The 23,668-nt window shown below is 39.1% G+C and overlaps 1 protein-coding gene across 3 annotated transcripts in view; it reads left to right on the top strand.

Moving 5' to 3' along the window:
* The first annotated feature begins 2,592 nt into the window (after positions 1-2,592).
* The window catches only part of slc16a4 (solute carrier family 16 member 4), a 30,639-nt gene continuing 9,563 nt past the window's right edge, over positions 2,593-23,668 (top strand). The window contains exons 1-9 of one of the 3 annotated variants that reach the window (XM_012870659.3): positions 2,593-2,989; positions 3,216-3,295; positions 4,789-4,919; positions 16,133-16,265; positions 16,881-17,013; positions 17,162-17,305; positions 17,451-17,612; positions 17,691-18,341; positions 23,342-23,553. In XM_012870659.3, the coding sequence (XP_012726113.2) occupies positions 16,149-16,265; positions 16,881-17,013; positions 17,162-17,305; positions 17,451-17,612; positions 17,691-18,341; positions 23,342-23,553 (1,419 nt within the window). In that variant the 5' untranslated portion in view covers positions 2,593-2,989; positions 3,216-3,295; positions 4,789-4,919; positions 16,133-16,148. Of the gene's footprint in view, positions 2,990-3,215; positions 3,296-3,770; positions 3,795-4,788; positions 4,920-16,132; positions 16,266-16,880; positions 17,014-17,161; positions 17,306-17,450; positions 17,613-17,690; positions 18,342-23,341; positions 23,554-23,668 lie in introns of those variants that run through there. The other 2 variants (XM_021320519.2, XM_012870661.3) reach the window with 2 other exon arrangements.

Below are 23,668 nucleotides of genomic sequence, written 5' to 3'. Positions count from 1 at the left end.
CCTATTTGTTTACAACTGCCAATGAATGTCACTGTTTTAGTTTATAGTCCAACTTGTCTTGTATCTTAATCTACTGCTACTATTCCACTACAACGTGCTTTCCTTCTTTTTCTTATGCTCTGTTAATGTACAGCCCTTTGAATTGTCTTGTTACGAAAATGTACTATACAAATAATCTTGCCTTACCTTGTACGGTAGTTATTGCAAAATCACCTTGTGCAACATGCATATTGTGCAGTGGCTGGACTACAGTTAGTGTTATCTAATTACTTTAGAAACAGGCATTCAGGCTGTCTTTGCCTGTAATAAATTAGCTGACACTAGTTGTTTAACGTGGCATGAAAAGGTTTTCCAAGGTAAGTGGTGATAAGGTGGTCAGGTCATTAAAGAATAAATGCCAAAACAGATGTACCTTTTTTCAGTAGCTGGATGAACTGCTTCTTATCTAGGCTCTGTATTCTCTATAAACCCAACGCAGGAAAAAAAAACCTTTGTACTTTTTTATCTGTTTTACTTATTGCAAGTCATAAGTAGTTACCACATTCTCCGATATCATTGCACATTTTCCTACTGTTGTGTAGTTCTGCTTGTCTTATTGTGCTGTTGCTCTTTCTTTTATTGTGCTGTAGGAACATTTTGGTGAGGAGCCACGGAAGCATCACAATAGCAGTCCACAAGATCGCATCCTGAAGGCAGCAGGACTCTGGAGCAGTTTTATTGTAACAAAACGAACACACGAACAGTGACCGAATTATGCAATTCAAACAAATCTGGAAGATGGTAAACTTTAGTTTCCTGCATTGATTTGCTAAATGTTCCATATGTGCATATTTAGACCTAAATAGTTTTGCTTGTTTATGTCAATGGTTTCTGTAACGATGTGATGTTATAGGGAGGCTTCTGTAAGCTGCCTGCCCTCTGTCTTTTTTTTTTTTTTTTTGGCCAGGATTGTTCTTAAATTCGAAGTATCCTGCATTGAATAACAACTTTGAATAAACGTTAACTTGACTTTGAACTGTCCCCTTGTGTGCTAAGTATTCATTATTTTCTCTTTTGCTCGTTGTCACATGGTTAACCCATTAATTGTCCTTGGCAGCAACATGAGATGCAGAACCGGGTGACGGATGGTAATTATCAACTGGCGCCACTTAAATAAGATGTTTTTTTTTTCCACAATACAATTAAAAACAAGCAGCAGAACCCTTAAGAAGGTTGAGTGGAGATATTTTTGCAGTGTCTTGCAAGACCTGTTACATGTTGTGAATATTCCTTGACCTGAACCACAGGCTCAGCCTCAAGTTTTCTGTATTGAGCTCCATCCATCTGTCGAAGGATAGCCTTCCCGCAGCATGAGGCTGGTCCATCATGTTTCAATATAGGAACGGTTTGTTTAAACGATGGACAGTAATGGTTGCCTCTCACACTTCTACCCCTCAGAAGTGTGTGTGTGTGTAATTACTTCTCCAGACAGACACTCTTGGCCTTCTCTCAATAAGCTTCATGAGGCTCGGCACCTGAAGGTTTTTTCTTGAAGGAGTTCCCAGAGGTAGAGATGAAAATAAAGACAAACCACTGAATGGGAAGGTGTGTCTAAACTTTTGACAGTTAGAACTTGCTTGGGGGTTTTATTCTAATGCAGTGGACTCTGAGACAGACACAGAAGGGCAATTAGAGGAGAAAGGTAGGATAAAGTTAAAAGGGAGTAAAGGAGAAAAGAATAGAAGAGATAAAGATTAAGAAAATACAAGATAACACCCTGGGAAAGAGAGAGAGAGTGAGACGGGTACAAAAAGAAAAGGAAGAAAAACCACAGTGACAAGCAACAATACGGAGAATTTCATAGATTACTGCTTCAAAGCTTGGGGTCGTGTTTTACATCTTTTAAACATCTAACTTCATCCCTCATCTGTGGGATGTGTTTATGGTTGCCCTGCTGCAAAACAGCTGGATTAAAATACACACCGAGATTAAATGACACAAGGTGGACTTTTGTTCGACCAATTACAGGTGACGTCACTCAAAAAAAAAGGGGGGGGGGTATAATTTCCCTCCCAATTAAAGTTTGTGTAAGTTTTTTTGTATCGTATCCTGCAAAATTGCTGCTGCACCTTACCCAGAAACGTACTGCAAAACTGTTTACAATGCAACTGTCTACTTTTAAATCACTGCTGCACCTCACTGCATATTTGTTTACATTTGTTTTACATTGTTTACATTTCAACTGCCTACTGTTCACTGCTGCACTTTATCCGGAAGTCAATTGAAACTTATCCTGTAAGTGACTGCGATTTATCACCGCACTTTATCCTGTACTGTAATTCACTGTCAGGTATCCTGTAGAGTTACTGCAATCCTTCTGAGCTGTGTGAAAACGAAATTTCGTTCTGTGTGCACTCTGTGTATACAAAATGACAATAAAGAAAGTCTAAGTCTAAGTCTTTTCTATGCGATGAAACGTGAGTGAGATTAAAGGGCATGAATACTTTTGAAGGACACTCCATTTGCAGGGCGTCTTTGAGTGGCGCACCTGAGTCAAGTCTGGATGTTTTGACACGCACAGTTGGGCCCCCTCATATCAGCCCTTAAACAGGGCAGGGGGCTCACTGCGACGTCCCGATCACGTGGCTGTCCCATCGGCGAGGACTCCTCTCTCCACCCCACCACCTCCACTTCCACCCCTCTCTCTCTCTCTCTCTCTCTCTCTCTTTCTCTGCTCCTCTGCGCAGCCGGCGATGCTGAGGCTGCGGTGGGAGATGAAGCGTTGCTGCTCCGGCGCGTAGAGGCGAAAGTTATGGCACGGCCATCCTCCTGCGCGCAGAGCAGAGCGTCCCGCAGCAGCTTGTGCCACGGTGCCGCACCGGGAGCGCGCACTGCCTCTCAGACACGCCAGAAATCCCCCTCACGCAACCCGTCTTATCAGTCCTAAGTGGGGGGAGAATATAGGTCCTGAAAGGGTGTCGCCGCCGACAAGGGGAGGAAGAACTGACAGGTACGTGTTGCTCCTTATTACAGGGAACAGATTCCGCCGCTGTCAGCCACGTTTGAATCATTCGTCTGCTGCCCCAAACCTGTCATCCTCCCGGGACCCTCCAAAGTTATTTATACGCTGAAAACTTTTCAACCAACTTTGAAGTCGTTGCAGAGTTTGGGCTCTTGCTGAATGACGTTGCAGTTTTGTGTTTAAAGCGGCTCTGTGTGTCTTTTTTTGTTTTTAGTTTATTCTCTCAGAAGTGAGTGAGGGGCGCAATGTAACAGGCCTGCCGAGTAAAGATAACCCACCCGCAGCTACCGCACGGTAAGACCACCCTGTTCCCTCTCTCCACCCCGTAATAATGCGGGTTTGTGTTTGCTCCTGTGAGAGACTAAGCCTGCAGCTCAGGGTTGAACACCTCTTGGTTCTCTGCACAGCCTGGTCCATGGCTTTTTCTGATTTTAAGCGCCAAACCCATGCAGTCGTCCAAGCTGGAGCGTCAGATTTAAAAGTGCCGAAAAGCTGCGAGGGGAGGGGGGATGGTTTAAATCATAAAACTCTATAGTAATGATTTCTTTAGAGAGAATAAATCGCTAAGTTAGATCAAGAAACAGTTAAGCCATGAATGCATAATCTGCTGAAAAGTAGGTTAGTGGCCGGGTTGGAACATGCCCACATCCTGATACTTTTACTATGCGTAAATGAGTGTCCCTTTCTGGACAGAATCGCCCCTTCTTTTTTTTTTTTTTTTTTGGATGAAAAGTATTCGCTGGATCACCTGGGGAGTCCAGTGAGACGCTTCACCTCTGGTGCATGACTGGCTGTAAGTAAACTTCGTCAGACTGCAAGTTCAGTTAGAGATCTTTGGATTCATTTTGACAACAGTAATGCTGCAGGAGGGGATTATGAAAGCTAATCTCCCTTAAATACTTATGTAATTAACTTTCTTTTTGATAAATGAGCTCTCTGTGGACATTTTCTAGACTGCAAACCCAGTGCTATACATGTTTTGTGCTGTCAAGAGTAACATGTGCAAACTGTTTTTGGAAGAGACCTCCCGTTCGTTTGACCCACTTTTTGGAACAGGTTGCTCTGTCAAGAAGCTTGTTATCCTGCTGTAACCCTGAGCCATTTCAGAACCACAAATTCGAGTTATGTTGCTTGAAGCCATGCTGGTGCTGATTGTGCAAAAAAATGTTATCAGTCTAAATCTTGGCTTTTCTTCTCACTCTTTGAGTGCTTTCTTTATGTTTGTTCTTTTGCCTGAAAGTACCACTCACTCTGAGACGATGTAGACTGTAAATTTGCAAAAGCATGAAAACCAGCTGAACCTGGTGTGTCGAATTGTTAGGTTCGAAGGAGGGGCCCAACGTGTTTACACCACAACGTCTCTTGATGGCACCTTCTCATATATGTTGTGTTATTTAGATTTTGTTCCTGGTGCTGCTCCAGACACTTGCCGTACTCAGACTTGTCTGGGCATGAGAATATATAAGGAACTGCTTCTTCTTGTCATGTTGCCAATTATTGTATCCAAGTCAAACTGAACTGAATTCATCCTTGACTGCTCTTCCTCTTCAGCGTTAAAGAAATAGATCAGAATTATCCTCTAGAGGCATCTTGTTAGCTCCGGCATCATATAACCCTGCGACAAGTAAAGTTGGCTTCATCAGAGGCTAATTTGATACAGTCCCGTGAAAAGCTTTTAGCCAGATTTCCCGTTTTTGCTTATTTTTCACACTTAGATCACTCTTTCTGATCAGAAAAACACAATTACCCGTGAATAACCGTATCAATTTTTTTTTTTTTTTTTGCAGGTTTCAAGCCGATCCGGTTGAAACCATACTTCCACCTGCTCTTCGCCAACAATTAGAATGACACTATAGGACCTGTGAGTTCTTTCTTCACCTGCAGTGCCTTCAGGGGAAATACCAAGACAGCATTAAAGGTATTTAAAAATGAAAAAAGTTTAAAAAGGTAATTAAAATGAAAGTTCATTTTGTGAAGCACAAAGAAGCCAAATAGCTGAAAAGCGAGTTACAGAGGTTAGAGGCGTAAACAGAGAAGAATTCTTCCCCCTCATTCTTTGTCAGTTTTGATGTGATCATTCATCTTTCTCAAGTTTCCCTTTGGGGCTCTGATTGCATTAAATGCAAAGATCTAGTTAAGATAATACGATCAGTGAGCACCAGGTATTTCCAGTTTAAGCTTATGGGAGAAGAATGCGAGTTTGATATGGATTCTTCTGGGTAGTAATCTGAATAGGAGGGGACACATTGTCTCTGCCCCACACCCCCATTACCTGTGCAGGCAGAGAGAAGCCGGGCCTTATTCTACTCTTTGTCCAGGCTGATCTGGGATCCAGCTATTTATCCCAGTCATTTTTTTTTTAATCTTGAAAAAAAGATTCAAGACATTCTTGCATATACAATAATACAAACATTTGTATTTTTTTAAAATAGTTTTACTTCTGTTTTTACTTTAACGATTTATGTACTTTTTTTTTTATTCTTCACTGTTCACAGATTTCTTTAACATGTTAATGTCACACAGTAACGCTTAACAGTGGCAGAATGCACAACACTGATGGCTGCACTGCAAAAAACCGATCTAAAAATAAGTAAAATGTTCTTAAAGTTAGTGTATTTGTCCTTGATTTGAGCAGGTAAATAAGATTGTCTGCCAATGGAATGAGTACTTTTACCCCTAAAATAAGATAATTAGATATACTGCACTTGAAATAAGATGATGGAGATGATTTGTTCCTATTTTAAGTGCAAAAATCTTATTCCATTGGCAAATCATCTTATTTTCCTGCTCAAATCAAGGACAAATATACTAACTTTAAGAACATTTTACTTATTTTTAGCTCTGTTTTTGCAGTGTGGAGGTGGGGCTTAAAGCCACAGCTCCAGCCATCAGTGGAAATGCAACAGCCTCCATGCGGAGTAGAGACAGATTGACTGGAGTAGAGCCGTGCGGAGTGGAAATTGTCAATGGAGAAGCATAATAAGTGTACCTCTATAAATCTCCTGACAGTCTAATGTATTTATTTTGCTGGTCAGAAGTTACCTACATAGAGGCTACTCATAGACACAAAAGTCATATTGATTTTGAGCTTTTAAAGATTTATTTAAACGTTGTTTTTTTTTTGCGGGTGGATTAATTATAAAGCCCGACCAATATTTAATCACCTGTTCCCAGGCAAGTTGCAGAGAAACCAAACACATTTTGTAACCATCAGCAAACCTCTGGCATAATGCTGGTTCGATGCTTGGCAACTTTCCCTATCAGAATTACAGGGTTAATACAAATCACTTGGGCTCCTGCCATCAACCCACCTTTTAAACATTCTCCATAAATATTGAATAATGTTGAGGTCATGACTTTTCCAGGAGCTTAATGTCAGCCTGCTTGATCGATTCCAAAACTATTTCTGAATGATGTGTGTTTTGGATCACTGTCTTGTTTAAACAACCAATTCTGTCCAAAGTTTGATCATCTAGCTGTTGACTGGAGGTGAAGTTGGAGAATTTGCAGGTACATTTACATTATTTCATCCACTTTTGTGGGAAACACCAGTCATACTGGCAATGGAACAGCCTCACAGCATGACACTACCAACACTAAGCTTGACAAATGAGACCTTTTTTTCTCCCGACTGAAATGCTCACCTTGAACCCTTCAAACATTTTTCTCATCGTTATGACCCTATAACTCGATTTTTGTGTCTTTTGACCATAAAACCATTGTCCAGAACATATTGGTGATGAAGTGAGCAACTTCAATTTTCAGCTAAGCTCAAATGTTTTGATTTTTGAGCAGGGGCTTCTTTCTTGGTCACCACGCACACAGTCAGCGATGTTAACTGAACAGTAACACTGGTGTTTCAGCATCGCCAGTCCTATGGTAAGCCCATGTGTCGTTGGTTGCTGGGTTATTCTGGAGCATCCAGCCAACTTCCTCTTCATCTAAAGGGTAGGAGTCTTTGTAAGACAGTTGAAACTTGGACATAGTTGGGAGTTCCAACAAGATTATGGTCCAAAAAGTACATCAAAACTGGGTTTTGAATGGATAAAGAAGGTTAGCTCAGCACACATCAGACCCATTGAAAAACGGTAGGAGTTTGTTCTGAAGTCAGCTGCCTACCTGGAAGTCAAACATCAGAAATGCATTCTACCAATTCCAAAACGAAGAGTGGTCAGAAACCCAGCCAGTATTATGCCCAAATTTTGTTCATGGTTTTAAAAAGTGTAGGATTTCTGTTCAATTTCCTGGGGTTTTCCAAATATTGGGAAATCATCATTCCACCCTACAAAAAAACAATGTTTCAATTAAAATATCACAAATCCAAAATGATTTTATTCTGAAGATGAATGTACGTAAACCTGACGGGCAGGTTTTCATATCGGTTTTTGTCTTTTTTAGAGCACTCCTTTTGAATGTCTGCTACGTTATTCCTTCCCCTACTATATGTGGCAGTATCTTAATTAAAAATTTCAAAATCTTATTGGTCCGCATCTGGCTGCCCCTGCCTTAATCTCAATGGGTTATGTCATAGTGGTTGTAACTTTGAATTTTTATTTTTTTATTTTATGCTGCTGTAATGCCAATTTGACATCTGCTGATTTGGTCTGGCCCCCATTATTTATGGTGGCTGGCTTTAGAGAGCGACGCATACACTCATTAGTGCGTTTATACAACAAATAAGGGCATGTGTTGATTTGGATTGCAAATTGTTTTTTGTTGTCTTGGTGAAGGTTATTTCCCAACATAGCAGCATGTGGTGTTTCAAAACACATTTAAAAAAAGAGATGGGCTTCTAAAAGTTTTCCTTACAGACCTCTTACAAATTTCAAAAACAACTTATATCATGATGTCTTCATTTATTAAGAAAAAAAAATCTAACCAACCTAATAACTGCCTTTGGCCCATTGGTGGCAACAACTGCCATTTATCATTAATGATGATATAAATGATGATGAAATTAATCTTTGAAACTACTGTGGAGGTATTTTGACCCACTTTCTTTGTAGAAATGTTTTAATTTCACCTTATGGAGGATTTTTGGGCATTAAAAGCCCGTTAAGGTCACATCAATCACATCGGTCCACTGGATATTTCCCAAAAATATGTTTTTTGGGAAATGTACTATAGAACCTTGTTAGCAGTGGTTTTGGGCTTGAAACTCTAATGGATGCAGTGTTAGCCCAGTCTCTGTGTTATTGTTGAAATACTAGATTTCAGCGTAGGCAAATGAGGCTTGCATGGCTTTGGTTAATGTTCTGGGTTCCTTTACGACCTCCTGCAAAACTCGTCGATGCTCTGTTTCTGTAACTTTGGTAGACCGGCCACTACTGAGAAGGTTCCCCGTTACATGTGTGGATAAGGGCTCTCACTGTGTGTGTAAAAACAACACATGATTGACCAAAGTGCTGCACAAAAAGCAAAATACAAGGCAAAGATTCAAACAAATAAAGACCCCCCCCCCCCCCCCCCCACACACACACACACACACAAAATAATATTGAACATTTGTTACGCTTTCCAGGCTAATAGATGCCATTGACTATATTTCTCATCTGTTCCTGAATTTCTTTAGATCAGGGTGTGATCAGTTGCTTTTTCAGGTCTTTTAGGCAAATAATTACTTTTCCACATCGCCCCAGGATAATGAAATGTTTTTTCAATAGTAATTTTTAAGGGGAAAATGCTGTTTTACAGCCCTCATTTCTCGATTCCTGCTACTTAAACAAGAGAAAGAACATCCAATAGAACAATATTGAGTATGAAAAGCACATTAGCTTTAGCTTTAAGCACCTATCTTCTGCCACCCGTGCAGCAGTAACTATAACTAAAGGTAAACTATTGATCCAGCCTGCACATCAGCTTGGAGGAACTTTAGCCTCATCTGTACTGAGCAGCCTCTGCTCTGGGATGTTGAAGCGCTTCCTCACAGAAACTGTTCTCTTCAGATCTTTGAAGAAATCGAATCCTCCGCTTGGATTAAGGTCGGGACTTTTACTTGACCATTCCAAAATATTAGCTGTCTAAAACTTGTTTCTAATTGTGTTTTGTCATGATGCTAAAGTTTGAGTTTCAGTGTCGGCTGTTCATGATCCATAAGCCGACCTATTCAATGCCCAGTTGTCTTTTCTTCACCTAAAAGTATTTATCCCCCTCAGTTTCACCTAGTGTCTCTGTTATTGCACCGGTGCATAGCTTCATTTTTTTTATACTGTGTAATCAGTGTAGCCCACAGGACTTTTAAGTTGATGTTGAAACTTTGACTTTCAGCTTTGTGGCTCCATGACTCCTATTGGACCAGAGCCAAAACCTTTGGCCATACTGCCTGTATCTTCTCTTGATTAGTGAGATGTCTGCAGTCTGTAGATTATGATAAACTAAATCAATTTCTCCAGCTTGCAAGTGACATACACTGTTGTCAATGTTTGCAGTCAGGGGTCACCAACAAAGACTTTTAGAGCACAAATACATTTTTGCAGTCATGGGAAAAGAAAGTGAACTCTGTCAACTGTGTTTTTTTTTACTTATAATCGGGTGTTTACCAGAGTCTAACATTATTTAAATCTGTACTTGTTCAGTTATTTAAACTCAACTTAAATAATGAATTGGCCAATCGCGAAGCAGTAACTCAATGCCTCTAGTCATTTAGATGTGGTGAAGATGACTTGCTGAAGTTCAAACAGAATGAGGGAGAAAGATCTAAGTGACTTTGAATGTGGCAGTGCCATCGATGTTTGACAGGGAGGCCTGAGTTATTTCCTAAACTGCTGATCTACTCAACTAAACCTTCAAATAGCCCCTTGTTACAACCAAGCTATGCAGAAAACCATCTCTAAGACCCGGGCTTTTGAAGAGCTTGGGGCTTTCCACATGCAATGGAAGAGTGCCTATTGGGATTCTCTTTCGGATCACTAATATGTACGTGACACTTGCTTTGATTGAAAAAAGTTGAAAGTTTGCAGCATATTTCCAAAAGATTACAATTATCCATACCAGAAGCCAGGTGGCAAATAAAATCTGTTTCAGCAGAGGTGTGGCTATTGCTAAGCAGGAACAGTAGTAGTCAAGCAATTGGATGGTTGTGGGTTTGATATCAGCTTCCATTCGCTCCTTGGGCACACACTGAACCCCAAGTTGCCAACCAATGTTGGTGCATTTGCAATTGGGGGAATCTGAGGACAAACGAAAACCTAACCGATGTCTAATCATTGTCTATCAAAAAGTATATGCATTGTTTTGTTTTACGTAGCTAAGACTAAACTGTTAGCTAGTTTTGGTAGAATGTGTACCTGTTGTTGTTAATATCTCTTAATATCCCAAAAACATCTATCTGTCTAACCATTAGCAGACCTTAGCATACTAACAAATGTTTACACACACACACACACACACACACACACTTATGCCTATAGAGCTTCAACAATATGCACCTTGCATATATGTCTTTGGATTGTGGGAGGAAATCGAAGTACCCAGACAAAAATCCACACCTGCATATGGATATCAGGTAAAGACAGAAAAGCCTGGGGTAGGAGAGGAACATCTTGCGAGGTGTTAGTGATAACGTAGTTGCCGCTCTGCAGCCTTTTTCCAAAATGTGTAAAATAAACCGTGAGTATGATTTGTTGAAAATATATTTTTTTAAGCGCTGGTGATATTTTTGTCAAACCATACAGATCCAGTTCACTCATTTTGTCTTGATTTGGTCCTGGCTTTTCATACAGGTCTAACTCTTACACATGTCAGTTTGTCCAAACATACATATATACATACAAAAAGTTGATTGTGCTTACCAGCTCCTCAGATTACAGGTCATTTCACAAAACTCCTCCGAGATGTTGCTGCATAGACAAACTTTCCTTCAAGCTGCCTCTGGGCATGCCATGAAGATGTGTGGTTATGCAATCAAGCTAGCATCGCAGCAGTCCTAAAACCACCCCCCTCCTCCTCCCCCCCCCCACCCCCCCACCACCACCAAAGGGAGCCAGTCACTGGTCAGATATCACACAGCAGGGCTGTAATAAGAAAAATTAATAGAGCCATAATTTTTCGTTCACTTTCGATCTTTGACTAATTAGCTTTATACGCCAGCAGTAGGTTTTGCCCTTTAGAGAGTCCTCCCTCAAATGCGTTGCACCAAATATATTACACAATTTCGCTGCCACACATTTAGAATTTATGGTTACTCTGCTCAGTATTTATGCATGATGTGCCCTGAAAGCATAATGTATCAAACATCTCTTCCGGGTTGAATGCAGGGCATCTTATTCAAGAAAAAGAAAATTGCTGCCCATATAAAATTGTCCAGTCATCCAAAATTTTTGCACAGGATAATTATAGATGATGAAGTTTTCAATAAATTATAATCAATGTTATTTTTTTTTTGCCATCACCCTTTTATTGCATAATTCCACCAATTTCTTTATATGATGCTTCATCCTCAAATCCATCCACTGGTTTGTTTTTCAGGAGCAAATGGTTAATATTTGATCTTATGTCACATTGCCTTATTTAGTAGGTACAGCAGAATGATACTGGCTAGTCTATTTTTACAACAAGACATGACGACTTCTGGTTTACTTGCCTCTCAAGAACTGTGTCGGCCTCTCTAACCAGGATGAACTTGGTTTATTGTGATGTTTTCCACATCTGGAATGTAGGATAATTGATGAGCAAAATGTTTATTGCTAAACAAGCACATTTACATCAGCAAAAGCACGTTGGATCATCTTTGGACTGTGATGCTAGCAGATTTTAGAGCTCAAAAGGCAACAAAAAAGAAAAATACAAAGCCCATGAGCTTGTCAACAAGGTTTATTTAGGGCTCATTTGATTTAAAATCAAAATTGAAAGCAGTAATATCATGGTGTATACCCAACCCTCATATTACAGCAGCAAAACCTGTATTAATTTCATATCCTTTAAAAAAAAAAATAATTTTCACCAACTATGTTTGTCACAAAGGATTTGTTATCAGTAGCAAGAGGCCCAAATAATAGATGAGTGTAATTTTTTAAATCGATTTGTCAAAATAAAATAATGTCAGCTCTACAAGATCAAATCCAATGTCTTCTTATTCCCATACTTTACCTCTGTACCCAGTTAAATTAGTAGATTTTGTATTATCCTTTGGACACAGAGCGAGATTAAATTCCTGCAAAAAATGCTCTACTTCAGCTTCTGTAAATTGGTAGTATTAGGTACCCAAATTCAGAATGCAACAGTTTCCCTATGTGTGTCAATTTACACAATTCAGTTAGGAAAAAATAACTACACTGTCTTTATGTAAATACTAAAGTTAAAAGGTAGCAGTCATTGATTTATTTAGTATAATACTAATACGGGCATATTACAATAATAGTGATGTGTTGTTCCTTCTCTTAACCAGCAAAGCACATCTTGCTGAGTTGTAGTTTAGTCTGTGAGCAGTTCATTGTGTTTTGCTCTTTCTTCACACTGTTTCCAGCTGTTTACTCATCCATTGTGGTGGCTGGCAGGTCCAAACCCACAGCAAATGGCTGAATGGTGCCACAAATGGTCAAACTACAGAAAAGTGCTGCTATCAGAAAAAATAGAACGACGCAAACTGCAATACATACACATGCAAAAACATAAAAAAAATGCAATAGAAAAATACTGCTAAAGAAAATGCTGCATGTACCAAAAAAAAGTAATTTTTTTTTTATAAAACTCACTCTAAAAAAATGGAACTGCGCCAGACCACTACACCACATTTTTTTTTTCATTTTGCTTCTATTTTCTGTGATTGCAGCATTTTTCTCTTGCAGCATTTTTTGTTGCATGTGTTTTTTGTGTTTACGTGTTTTGGATTTTGCATTGTTCATGTGTCTGCCGCATGTTCAGCCATCTGCTGCACGTTTGCACCTGTCAGCCACCCTAATCCATCCACCCATCCATCCATCTATCAATCCATCCAATTATCCCACAAGGGATCAATTATTTTGGGGCTCATGCATGTCTCAAGCAGTCATTTGGCGAGAGGCACGGTTCGCCGTAGATAGGTAAAATGAATTAATTATTATGTAAAACCTGCAATGTGTTATTTCAACAAAGTTTGTTAAAGATCTGTTAAAGTCTTGGGAGGATGATTATGGGAAAGAACATTCCAAGAAATGCTCAAAGCTGTCCAAGGTCAACCATGGATTGTTGGGTGTCAGACCACAGCACAGCCTGAAACATGAACAGGTTGATACTTAATCACTGGAGCACAAAAGTTTTACAGAGTTGTTTTATAAAGCTTCAGTGACACGGTATACAGTACAATACAACAGATTATTCAGTCTTTTCTGTGCTCTGTGCAATAAAAAAATGCTCATTAAGATTTCCTCAGTAGTGTATTTATATGTGTATTATTTACGTTATATTATAATAGATTCTTATACTGAATATTTGGTTTGATATCTTATTTCAAGGCCTATATATATGGTCACAACGCCAATAATATATTTGGTCAGTTGGATGGTGTCTAACTGGTCTTAATGCACACTATATACCGTCCTATTCAATAAATTAGAATATGCGCTTCAATGAGACTTGTTTTTTTAGATTAAAATTATCTTTTGAAAATAACCTTTAAGGAGGTATTAAACATAGTCTTTGTCAAGCCAGCAGTTTGTTTTATTGATCTGATGTGAAGTTCGTATCTTAAATGTTGTGTTTTCATTTGCTGTTGGTGAAAAATCATCATAGTTAACGGAAATAAAGGCTTGAAAACATTAGTCTGTGTTTAACTTATGTAATGTGTTTCACTTTGTGAACATGGTTACTGAAATAAATTAACTTTAATAATATGTATTGAATTGCTCTGTGTATATTACTAATGGCTGAGATGCTAAAGCTCGCAGAAAATGGTGGGAAACTTGACAATGAAAGGAAAAGTTGGGAAAATGTTGGTTAGTTGGAATCCATATTGTTTTCCTTTTTGCCTTAATTTTAGTTCATACCATCTCCACATTAATTGCCACCTCTGATTAAAGATGTAAAAAGCCCTAAAATAAATTAATTATTCTAAATGTTATTTATACTTATTATACTTTTTTAAGGTAGACAGAGTCTTGCAAACTTTATATTTGCAACCCATGAATTCTTGTTTCTCTGGGGTGGGGATTAATGTAACACATGGTTTCACTTAGCATCCCTGCAAAATTGGAAAGACAAGAGAACATGGCGTTTGACTAAAAAAGACATGTGTGGACCTTTCTGAGTCAAAAGGGCTACCAGAAAATATCACTCATCAAAAAATGTCCTATTGTCTACAGTCAGAGCCATAATTTGATGGTTTAAAACCAGCATGACTGTGATACACAAGGCTGAACCAGGGCCCAAGTTGATCTTGCCACCACAGATGCAGCGAGGAGGAGAGTAAGGGAGGTTAAAAGAAAATCTGCAAAGCTCGCTTTTAGAGAACTGCAGCAAAGAAAGGGATATTGGGGCGCACAACGTCGACCACAGCAACAAAATGACTTTCCCTGGGGTGCCAATTACTGCGAAGGTTGCTGGATAAGCAGTTTTACCTGAGAAGGTATTTTTTTCCTTCGCCAGTTACACCATTACAATGACTGGTTGCTCAGTGGTGCGAAACCATCGTAGACATAACTGAACAGAAGAAACCGACCAATCAGATACCCAATCAGTCAAGTTGTAGGGTCCACAGTGATCTTAAAATCTTAAAAAGGGAAAGCAGAAGTGCTCCTCTATCATGTTCAAATTTCTGTTCCTTGTTATTATTGGTTCTGGTGAATGGCCATTTAAGACTGAAATGTAGAGAAAATGATACGCATGTGCTCATCCACTGTAAATGCTTAAGAAAACCAATAGAGCAACATTTCTCCTACACAATTTAATGATCCACAACACACTGAAGAGCAGCAAAAACTGGTGCCTCCCCTCTTCTACTCAGCATTGTTTTTCATATTGTTTGATGTGAAACTGAAATGTTGCCACAGCGCCAATTCTTTGTTTTTTCAGTACAAGACTGGATTTCATCCTATGGGTATCCAAATCAGTCACTGTGTTGTTTTCCTTGAATAATATACATCGTTGGGCAAAATTGAATTACCAGAAAGTTAAACTATCATCAGCAAAATGTGAAAAGAACATGCTGTTCATGCTGGCAGTAGGCCCCAACATATGCATAATTAAATATTTGCTCCTGCAGAGACACAGACTTGTATAATATGAACGCTGCTCAGACATTCAGTCCAGTGGAGCAGCTGTAATAAGGGCAGAAGAGGAGGAAAAGTAACTAGCCTTGGTTGCACCGTGACTGTCACGATTTAAACATTAATAGCTGGATTTTCTTTGCGACATTTGTGTTAGATATATAGGTGTATATAAAATATATATATATATATATATATATATATAGATATATATATATAGATATAGATAGATATAGATATAGATATATATAGTATAAATATATATATATATATAAATATATATATATATATAAAATATAAATATATAATATAAATAATATAATATTATATATATATATATAATATATAAATATATATATATATATAATATATATATAAATATATATTATTTTAGGAGCTTGCTTTATAATCTGTTTTTTACATCAACTATTTATTTTGTTGTAAATAAAAACCCTTTTAAACACACCATCTCCAGGGTTGAATACCTTGGTAACACAAACCAATATTGGACTATTAGGATTTGGTTTGGCTATCCCTGTATTACTTTATATTAATTATTTGATTTAATAAGTAAATATCTTTTCAATAATGTCTGGGTACTATAATACACTGCAAATTGTTGAATAGTGGAGATATCTGGGCTTTAAGAGTGTTCTTCTGTGTCATAGCGCAATATTGATATAAAACACCACAACCTTTTACCGCCTCTGAAATTACTTGGATTCTTTTTATTTTATTTTATTTTGAGAGTAAATACAGAAAGAATGTACATTCATTGCCGCTTAGATTTTTTTTTTTAATATATATGCAAAAACCTTTGACTATTACACAGAAATAATCATCAGTGACTATGCAGTGGGAAAACCTAAGAAAAAAAAACATCTGGTACATAACTTTAAAATGCTGTTTGATAATCAATATGTGTTTTAATAATTTTTCTATTTGCTTCCAGTGAAACAAAGGCCACAATGAACCTGTTCGGGAGAGATGCAATGACCACAAAGAAGGAGAAGGAGAAAGAGATTCAGTATGAGGACCCTCCAGATGGAGGGTGGGGCTGGATGGTGGTCCTCCATTGTTTCTTGGTATGTTGATCTGATTTCTGAAATATTATTTTTTCAAAATTTCTATCACAATTTGTCACAAATTCCAGTATCCCCGATATATCTACAGTGCCGATAATTACTTGAAGGCAGCCTAATGTTTCCCCCTAAAGAAGTTTCAAAACAAAAACAGAAAAACAACTTAGACTAATTGATAAAAAGGTGTAGCATGAGTATCTGAAAACATTGCATATTTTTTTCTTCACCTTGATTATTGCAATACTACTTCTGCTAGTTTACACTCTTGCACAAGCATGAAGAGGTGTGTGATTGAGTAAAAATCCTACTTTGGACATTTTACGTCTTCTTATTCTTTCTCTTTTTTGCATTTTTAGTACTTGATTTGACATGAAGCTTACTTTCAGTTAAATCTTTTGCTGTATAGATATATGTTAAATTGTAAAATAAAAAACAACTACAAACACTTCATTGAAGGGTATTTGTTACATGGATTGTGTTGAGGAGGTTTAGGTAGAATTCACCTCCTTGATTACACAAGCTCACATGTGTGTTTTACATATCGCTACGCTATGAGGCAGTGGATAAAAACATGACTTGTTGACGTTTCTGTATATTGGCATCTGTGTGTATTTGCAGGTAAATGTGCTTGTGATGGGCACATTAAAAAGTTTTGGGATTTTCTTTGTGGCATTCCAAGATGAGTTTGGCGGCTCAGCCGAGAGCATCAGCTGGATCGGTTCCATCATGTCTAGTTTACGACTTTCTGGAGGTTTGGAGAAAAACAAATATATATATATTTTTTTGTTTTTCATGTCAACCCTTTGAAATAGCTTTACCAGCAATAATTAGATGTTTTATAACTGAGAGGGGGAAAATATGTCCAAAGAGCCAACTCCGTGTAAAATCTTCTCCTGCAGCGCCCCTTGCCTCTGTGGCCTGTGCCAAGCTGGGACCGAGGGTGACCTCAATCTCCGGTGCAGTGCTAGTTAGTGGAGGCTTCATCTTAAGCATCTTTGCCAGCAGTGTGGTATACCTCTACATTAGCATGGGAGTGGTAGTCGGTGAGTTTAAGTTTGTGAAAATAAGTTGTGTTGTTGCTGTTTTTTGGATGAAATAATTGCTTCTTGATTCTTTTTACTTTTAAGACTTTATTGTTCCCAGAATGAAACAGAGATTCATCCCACTAACCTATTTTTCTCCTGTCAGGAATGGGTTTTGCACTACTATACCAGTCGTTTTCAGTGATAACAGCGCTGTACTTCAGAAAACGCCTGGCAACAGCATATGCGATTGGCCGATCTGGAATGGGTTTGACCTTTGCCCTGGCTCCATTCACCCAGCTGCTTCTGGATCAGTATGCTTGGCAAGGTACGTGGGATAACTCTTTAAATGAACGCTTTGTCGGTCAGTAAATTTCATGTCGTGGGTTTGGTTTTTCATCCTTAGGTGCAATGCTGATTCTCGGGGGCCTCATGCTGAACTTGGTGGCTTCCGGGATGCTTCTGAGACCCATCAATGTGAAGCCGCCTCTTTTAAACCCTACTTCTTTGCCCATCCAAAAGAGCCCTGCCATTTCCCTGAAGAGCTCTGCAGAGAAGGACTACCCTAAAAACTGCCTGAGTAGCTCTCCTCCTTTAACCAATGGTGTCTCCAAATCAGGCTCCCTCCCACCCTCTCCTTCACCTGACAGGGACACTGAAAACTTGAGAGGACAATGCATTCATGGACATGAGAGCCAGTCACTGAACCCTGAATTGACTAAACTGGTCCTAAATAACATAAATGGCCACGAGCCCCAACATGACTCGGGTCAGTGTAAGCCTGCAACCCCAGACAGCCCGGCGGAGATGAATGGTAGCATGAACAGGTCCACAACCATTGGAGTTCCTTTACAGGCCAGTGTGCCGACTGAGGTGGCAGTCGTAAAAGACAAAGTACTGGATTTCTCATTACTGAAGGACCCCTTCTTTTGCATCTACACTTGGTCCTTGGTGTTCAGTCAACTGGCCTACTTCATCCCGTACTTCCACCTGTCTGCCAGGGCCAGAAACCTGGGGATCGATGCCATGGATGCCTCTTTCATCATCTCTGTAGCAGGTGAGACTAACATCAGTCTTTGAATTTCCCTTAATATTCAACTTACTTGTGGAAAGCATGACAAAGGTTTTGTTGTTTGGGAAAGACATCTAATTTCCGTTTGTTTGGTTGTTGTTTTTTTAACGGAAAACACAACTTTTAGCATCTCTGTAACCTTAAAAAAAAACATTGTTCTCTATGTATTAATTTGGTAAACTAATGAAATTTAAAAGTTTGTAAAAGAAAGCCCTGTAAAGATAATTTCAGAGAAAATCCCAGGGGATCTTTTACACAGAGAAAGACTGCTCCTGCATTGACTTTTGTTAACGTGGACGGGTCCAACACCAGAAAAATCACTCAGTAACAATGATTTTTTTCTAAGAATGCAAATAGAAAACAACTGCTCTTAGTGAGAACCTTGCTCAGATTGTTAAATATGTTTACGAGGTAGAGGAATGCCGGAAGAGTATATTTGGTTGTGTTTGGTGGACAACTCATCAGATCCTTTCGGTTTAAGTAAAACGTGTAGATGCAGTTTCTACTTAGGGCTAAGAAGGTGGTGGGTGGTTCAGCAGTATCAGCAATAATATGTAGCATACGTGTCCTTCTGCAAAAGAAAAAAAACTAAGATTACCTCTTTAGAATTTGCTAACATAGACACCTGAATTTGAACCAACAGTATTGTTATGTAAGAACCAGAGACAGGAGGTTTTCGTGAAGAAAGCCTTCAATACATAGAAACCAGACAATTAGAGTAACTGATCACCATTTACTGACCATTTTAAAACATGTAAAAAAGAAAAAAGTGCTCAGTTTAGTTGTATTCTTCTTTTAGGATTCTACTACAGCATATTCTTCTAAGGGAAATTATCAAGCTTGATATTATACTCTTTAAAGGACTATATAACCTGTCTATTGCCCTTATGCCAGAATATATATTTATTTAACTGGTTAGACTTTAACATATTCTCCTATTATGATAGACAAAGCTGGTGGGTTTTTATAGATCACTATAGTATAAAACAAAGAGCCACACAGAGTTTACAAGTCTGACAGAGCCCTTCTCTAACACGCTTCATATCTTTTTTGGCTAATCGTGTGGTTTGTGCAGTGCCTGTGAAGAGGTAGGACCATCTCGTTTTTTTTTTTTTCCAATCTGGATCTTCTAAGTGATGCAAAAGAAGTGCTCAGTCAACTTTTAGGCATTAATTATTTGTGAGCTGCTCAGACTCTGCAGTCTTATGTAATGATTGCGCTTACATAAAAGCTGAACTTTGGTCCACTGACCAGGATGGGTGGGTTTAGCAGTATACAATTGATGAGGCCCCTCCATATGACCAGAAAACGGCATTAACATTTGACCGCCAACCACAAGGACATGTAATTCTATTATTGCTTTGTCAGGCAGTGTGAATAATTGAAATGCCGCTTTGCATTTAAGCACTTATGTTTTATAATGTATAATGTATCATTGACACTTGGTTGTCTGCAAACTTTCAGATAGAGTACCAACTCTGAACACTGGTATCTTTTGCAGAAGTGGATAAACACTCTTTAGTTTTCTCTAATTAATCTTAATAATAAGGGTTGTTCCTGGTGTCACAAGAGGGATATTAAAATTTTATCAAATTCTTATATACTAAAGTGAAGTTTTGCCTTCATGTTGATGATTGGACACAAGATGCATGGAAAGTTGAAAAAACTAAATACTACAAGGAAAAAATTTGGCATTTTTTTATTAGCTTTTGTTGGGAAATACCACAAGCCAGCCGAAAAAAGGGAAAAATTGATGGAAATAGAAGTTAAAAATACTGCACAACACTTACGGGTTAACAAAGATTCAGGTCATACCGCTCAGTTGTAGAGGATTACACAAGAACTGCTAAAATTAACTAGCAAAGGGCTTCTAAAATAGCTAGTCTACAAAAGGATTGTGACAAGTTCCTGCCCTATGAAGTTTTCTCACATTTTAGCCACAAGTTTCAATTATATTTTATGGTATTTTACATAACAGACCAAGAAAAAAATATTTTTATAAAAGGGAAGGAAGAGGATATATAGTTTCCAAAGTATTTACAAATGCTAATCTGAAAAGTGTGGGAAGCTTTTAAATTTAGCTCTCCTGAGATCATATTTTTTGTATAACCACCTTTTCCTGCAATTACAGCTGCAAGTCTTTCACCTTTGGTCTCTAAACCAGTTTTGCACATCTACAATGTGTGGTCATTGTTATTTATATGGAGAGCATCTGTGAACATTGATTTTCAAATCTAGCCATGGATTCTTAGTAGGACGGAGGTCAGGACTTTGACTGGACCGTTTTAACACATGAATGTGCTTTGATCTAAACCATTGTAGCTCTGGCTTTAACTTTAGGTTTATTGTCATGCTGAAGGTGAACCCCCGCCTTAGTCTCTTTTGTAGTTTCAAACAAGTTTTCTCTCAGGATTTTCCTGTATTTGGTTAAAGCCAGTATGACCAGTTTGCTTTTCCTGCTGAAGAAAGCCTTCCCCACAGCATGCTGCTCCCACCTCCATGTTTCATATGCAGCGTTACTTTTCTATTGCAGATAAGATTTCACATGTAGGCCACAAACTTCTACTTTGGTGTCATCGGACCAAGCCATGGACACCATGCTTTGTCCACGGCTTGTGGCAAACTTTAAACTGGAGTTCTTATGGTCTTTGTTTCAACGACAACTTTGTCCTTGCAACTCTTCCATAAAGACAAAATGTGTGGATAACTAATGTTTGTCCTGTCAGCAGATTCTCCCACCTAAGCCATGGATCACTGCAGCTCCTCCAAAGTTACCACGGGCCTCTTGGCTGCTTCACTGATTGATACTCTTCAAGCTCCGACTGTCACCTTGTCGGCCATGTTTTGGTTGTGCCTGGATGATACTAATGGAAGGGATTAAACTAATGTTGTGGAGTTGTTAAAGCATTGGATATTGTTTCCTTTCTTTAAACAACTTTATCTTTGACCTGTCTGTTGTGTTCATGGAGCAGTTTGTTCACTAATGTTCTATGACAAACCTCTGAGGCCTTCACAGAAATTATAATTAGAGGACTTCTGATGGAAATTGGTTACACCATATGTTTATTTAAATTAAAGTTTCTGGTTGAAATTGAAAAAGCTCAGAGGGCATAAATACAGGATGCAAGGCGCTGGAAACGTCTGAATTTTCTTTAATGCTCCTTGGGCTAACACTGATGAGCCCCGTTCCAGCGCACAGCAGGAAAGATGGATTCTTTTTACTCCGATGCATTTTTTTTTTTCTTGCTCTGTTAATAAAGAGGAAAAAGAGACCGGGTGCCATGCACACCACAAAGCTGCAAACCCCCAGAACCCGCTGTTCTTCTCCTCAAACCCAGCGTTGTCATCGACTTGGCCGGGGGAAAGAGAGGCCGCTGTCATCTGGGTCAGTGTGCTTGTCACCCCTCCGAAACTGGAGCCGACTGGAGTCGCTAAGCAACGACTAACAGAGTAAAGTTGTTGGCGTGGTTACAAGAGGAGGTCCCGGTTTTGTCTGAGTCCAGTCCTGAAGTGGGTGATACTTTGCAGAGGGGTATTGATGAGCAAGAAGGAGGCGAGTGAAGCCAGCAGTGGTTTTAGAGGAGCTGGGAAAACCAACATGCCTTTTATAACCCTTTGCTTTAGTCTTGTGACAAACTGTCCCTGTTTAAAGAATCTTGACTGGCGTTTCTTCTTGCCCTTCAGTCCTTCTTAATACCAAGGACTGACAATTTTGCAAGCTAGCTAGGGTCAGACAGTTAGTCCGGCATAGCACCAACCCTAAAAATGTCTTACTCGCTGATACAGTGGAGGGTAAAGGAAAGAACCAACGTCCCTGATGCACTTGGCTTGAGGTGCTGCTACTTGGAGAGGCCAAATTTAAACAGCTTTGTGGTGAGTTTGAACAGGAACAGCTGCAGGGCTAAACCAACCTGCTGAGGCTAAAACACACAAACAAACGCGCATCTCGTCAGTGTGCAAGCAGTGGACACACCGGGACATTTCTTGGATCTCAAAAGGAGGACACAGTACAAATAAACACGGCACAGCTGCCTCATGCCGTCTTCTTTAACCTCGATGGAAGCAGAGGTTTCGGGTCCTGTTAGGTAGAGTGTAGAGGCGTTCTCTTAAAGTCTTAGAAACTAAAGACTTTAAAAGATCCAGTGCAACGGCACCGCTAAGTTTCCACAAAGGGTATCAGGAGTTACTCTAATATGCAGAGAACCAGCTTGTTTCATTGATCAATGGCTCAGTGCTGCCTGCTTGTAGCTATTCCTGCAACGGTCAATACACCACTGCAGATTCCGCATTGCCGATCACATTCCAGTTGACCTCAGCAGAGGAAAGTCCATAATCCGCCCCGTCATCATACTCGAGCAGAACCAACAATCAGTCAAATCAGATGGTGTGAATAACTATTAACCACAATTTATGACTGGGTCTGTGTCATTTGTCACATCCTTTAACCAGAAACCTTTCACATCTACTTAGATAATCACACTCAGAGATGGCGCTCACATTCAGACTCCTTTTCCTTATGTGCATAAAATGTAGGAAATTCTAAAAGGATCATAATTCAAACTTTATTCAAGATTCTTTAAAATATCCCTGACCTCCGATACAGAAACACAGTCAAGGTCTACACATGATTCTGTTGTAGCATCAATAACTTTTTATATAAGTCCCACCAGAAATAGAAAACATTTCTTGGGTAACTAGAGATGCACCAATCAGGTTTTTTTCTGGGCTGATACCAATTTGCTGTTGTTTTAGGTCTGACCTGCTGATTATGATTTTTATCAACGACTTGCATAAGAAAAAGGTCACTTCAAAGGAATTACAAGTGTGTCCTTATTCCTGCATTACATCAAATGTCCCAAACCTCTGACCTATTGAGTTCAGAAAAGTTGGTTCATGTGTTTCTAGACCAAAAATGGTGGAAGTTCTTAGTTTGATCCATTTTACCTTTACTTTCTTTGAGCTTCTCACCTTTGCCTCTGTTACAGGTATCACGGAGACCATCGCCCAGTTGGCCTCTGGTTGGGTGACCGACAGGAACCTGTTTCATAAATATCACTTCCACAAAGCCTACCTGATCCTCTGCGGCTTGGTCAATATGCTCTCCCCTCTGGCCACCTCCTACATACTGCTGATGGTGTACGCTGTCTTCTTTGCTATCTTCTGTGGAGGCTACATGGCTCTGCTGCTACCTGTTCTGGTAAGGAAAACCAAGAATTGTAATCCTGTTTAAAAAAAATGTGCCATTATTTACCAATTGTGTATACTTTAAACCTAAAATCTATGCACTCTAATCCTGAGATGGGGGTTTGAGT

The sequence above is a fragment of the Fundulus heteroclitus genome, chromosome 1, assembly GCF_011125445.2.
Source record: "Fundulus heteroclitus isolate FHET01 chromosome 1, MU-UCD_Fhet_4.1, whole genome shotgun sequence".
Classification (NCBI taxonomy): domain Eukaryota; kingdom Metazoa; phylum Chordata; class Actinopteri; order Cyprinodontiformes; family Fundulidae; genus Fundulus; species Fundulus heteroclitus.
This window is presented reverse-complemented; position numbering and strand designations above follow the sequence as displayed.